The sequence below is a fragment of the Schistosoma mansoni genome, chromosome W (genome assembly GCF_000237925.1).
Source record: "Schistosoma mansoni strain Puerto Rico chromosome W, complete genome".
NCBI classification, from domain to species: Eukaryota; Metazoa; Platyhelminthes; class Trematoda; order Strigeidida; family Schistosomatidae; genus Schistosoma; species Schistosoma mansoni.
The window spans coordinates 31,469,150-31,472,891 of NC_031502.1; the positions used below are offsets into that span (position 1 = coordinate 31,469,150).

Consider the following 3,742-nt stretch of genomic DNA (forward strand, 5'->3'; position numbering starts at 1 on the left):
GAATAACAGATTTCATGTTCACTCTGGGACTCGCGCTTAGGAATTAAGGTTATATAGAGGCAATACATACAGTACGCACATATACCAATAAGAAACTGATCAATTGCAGTCTTAAACATCAATGGGAAGATTCAAACAAACATTGCCAAGTGATTTTAATCTGATTTGTAGTTATAAATCCTATACATCAAGTCAATATTTACATATATAAATATACATTGTCAAGGTCACTTCGACCATGTTAATTGATTTTTTGTTCATTTAAAATATTAGATATTTTCTCCCATGACCTTGTAAAACACACAAATGATTAAATGTCCAATCTAGCCAATAAACAATGAAATGATATACAAATTAAAAACATTTATTGAGTGACCTAAGTAAAATCATTAAAAGAAGAGTCAATATATATGATAAACAGTTGAAATATTAAATACGAAGAATATGAATCACACGTTAAGTTATATGAGTCATCCAAAAGAAATAATAAGTTTCATCAATGATGTGGTAAATATTATTGAGGATTAATATATATTATTTACTGGAATGAAAACATCAAATATATACTGTTAAGGTTACAGAAATCAGAAATGTTTGAATAGGGTATTAAAGTATTGCCAAGATCTACTTTCAGTTAAAAATAAGAAGCATGAAGTCATGTTAAACTTGGTGTAAAAGGTAAAATATAATATAGCAATTGATCATTATAGTATATATGTAGCTGATAATCTGGGCTATCGATTTCAAAGATATTAGGATTACATTATTCACTTCAACTATTTCAACATTTGCAATCAGAAACGCTAGTGTATGTTAAATTATTAGTCGGTACCATTTTTCCCAACTTATTTCCATTGCCAACTGTCGAAAGTGAAACAAGTAATAACAAGTCAATTATACTTTAGGATAGTGTGCAGCATCAAAACGTAAGAAACCCAATCCATCCTATCTAGGATAAATAACTTGATTGTTCCCGGATCCTAGTGTATGTATTTTCGTACTGAGACTAGAGTCCTTTTAAAATGGTGGAGCGCAATAAACTAGTCTACTGAGTTCCATTAGTCACTGCTTGTTTAATAAATTCATGTATAAAACCATCATTAACCATTACTCAATAATGATAACCTGAGAAACGAAAATCTAATTAAACTTAGGTGCCGTAGGAATAAATATTTCAGGAGATGAGTACGCCCTAATTCCTGCGTTGATTAATATTTGTTTGCTCAACCACAAATATTATCAATTTGTTCATACACGTTTTTGTCCTCGAGGGTAAATACAATTTGCAATGCAAATCAGACAAAATGCACTGTTTTTTTTCTTCTTCACTAGTAGAGATGATGAATAGTTGTATTTCATGCATTTTGTGTGTACATCAGCCAACCATATCGGATTAAGAAATATAACAAGAGAAAAACATCCATGCAGATGATCTTTAACATGATACAAGTGTGAACAAACCACCATTGATCAGTAGGATTTTTTGACATGTAACCTTGACCTAAAACATAAAAATTTACCTCTCATTTCCTAACTAGGCATAGAAAGTAGAATTCCAAAACTTCACCACCCCAATAAAGGCGAAAATGTGACAGCTTTTGAGATGAAAGTAGCTTGATAAATCCAGCAAGAATGATGGCAGTATCTTTTTATCTATTTCTATGCAACAAGAAGTTCAGCTGACTGGTGATTAGTTATTGGGAACCCAAAGCTACATGCCTGCTATCATTTGAAGGAAAACGAGATCACAAAAGTGAATCAGTAAAACAGATTTCCTCCTGAGCATTAGTTTGGCCTTAATAATCATATATAAGGTTCGTGTTTTAACGAATGTATACCGCACACCCTTTCATATGTTGTATTCAATAGTTATAAACAAAAATAATGACTGCAGTTTTTACTTGACAGTTCTTAGTAATACAACAGTATACAGAAATCATGAACACTGATAGTAAATAATTAAAATCTAAGCTACCCATAAGATTTTATGTGTCACATGGACAGTACAAATGAAAAAAAATTTTTTATGAACTTTTATTATGAACTTAAGATTGTAATTAGGGTTTACAGGTATTCAAATCTGAAGAAATCATTTGGTTTCAACTTAAGATAAATACATTGCGTTCTTCGCATACAAGATAAAGGTTCTCAGTTTCATCCCATAGGGGTTCGTAGATAAACACCACTGAGTAGTTATAAATTGGAATGAAATAGCCAACTAGTGTTAACTAATTTTCAGTGGATCTCAACCTCTTATCAATCGGTATGTGAGACTAAAAAGATCCTTAACATAGTAATATGCAGCTAACTATTATATAATTGATTAGAATCACACTTACCTCTTTCATCTTTTGCATTATTAATACCCCAGTGTAGTAAGGAATTATATGAAGTTCTAGGACTTGGTGAATTCGATATAGATTCCATACTTGAAATACTACCTTGTTCACATGGTTTCCAATCAGTATCATCAGAAGTAAGTATTATAGATGGTGTGAGATTATCGTTATCTGTTTGAGTGTAAATTAAATCCATTTCATTCGATTCAATCATTTCTGTTTCATTTTTATTGTGGCCATAATTTTCTTTATCATTAGTTTTATTATCATTACCACTTTTACTATGTTGTTGATGTAAATCTTGACAAGTTTCACCAAAAAAGTAAGGTGTTGAAGGCATTTTTGTTTGTTTAGATGTTAAACTCACATTATATAAGTTTGGATCTGTTGACATGTTCCAATATCATCATCATGTCATAATTCTATTGATCAGTAATATGTAATATTTATATGAGGACTATGTAATTCGATCAATGTAATTAGTAACTTTTAGAAGCATATGTCAGAATCGTCCTACACTTTTCTAATCGAAATTGTTCGATTCCATAGACATTTTCAAAACGTTACAGTCAAACACTTATACAACTAAATTAGTTTTACAAACATAACGATATTCCACTTGATGAAGTGTAGATTACGTTCTCTTATTATTATTATTATTAAAACATTATTACCAAACAACAGGACATTGCCAAGTCAGAGAAACGTGAAGACAACAATATTTACCTTCAGCAAACCTTTTATATACACAAGGAAGATTTTACCTAACACGATTAACCAATCAGTAAAAAGACAAGTAAAAATTTTCATTTCTTTATTAAACCTTGAAAATACTATCTACCTGTAACTATATTTGCTATACAATATGCTTAATTCTGATTCGATTAACTACAGAAATTGTTTGTAAAGCCATAGACATACTTGTGTCTATACATTCATGTTGATATGTGCATATATATGTTTACACATTGTAACTATTCCTTCGAATAAACGTAGTTGTTAAGGTACTAATTTTTTAAAAAAATTAACTAATCAAAATTTGAAAGTGGATTAACATATGCACCATCTGCATCCATATGAAGGGCACATTTTTGATAGTTTATTACCCTGATAAATGTGGTTCCAGAGAAAATCAGCGCTTTACTAAATAAGAAACCATAATTTAGCAAGATGAAATTAATAAGAATATAGTGGTAAATAATATATTCTTAATTCTTGAATTTACCTAGACACTGAGGAGTTCAGCAAAGTAGTTAGTTTTTATTTGATATTATACAACGACATGTTCTCCCTAAAACCATGACATATTTCACAGTTTGTATCCTATATACCAAAAATACTGACGGTATCAATCAATTCATAAAATACACCGTCACAGAGATATCCGGTAATATTTAAGTATG

The 3,742-nt window shown here is 30.3% G+C and overlaps 1 protein-coding gene across 1 annotated transcript; it reads right to left on the reverse strand.

The window, feature by feature from the left end:
- Positions 1-2,304: 2,304 nt before the first annotated feature.
- Smp_198620 (putative multiple pdz domain protein) lies at positions 2,305-2,733 on the reverse strand (the record flags this gene model as incomplete). The annotated part of the gene is made up of 1 exon (XM_018789377.1): positions 2,305-2,733. The coding sequence occupies one exon, from the start codon at positions 2,731-2,733 to the stop codon at positions 2,305-2,307; it is 429 nt and encodes a 142-aa protein (XP_018654826.1).
- Between the last annotated feature and the right edge of the window lie 1,009 nt (positions 2,734-3,742).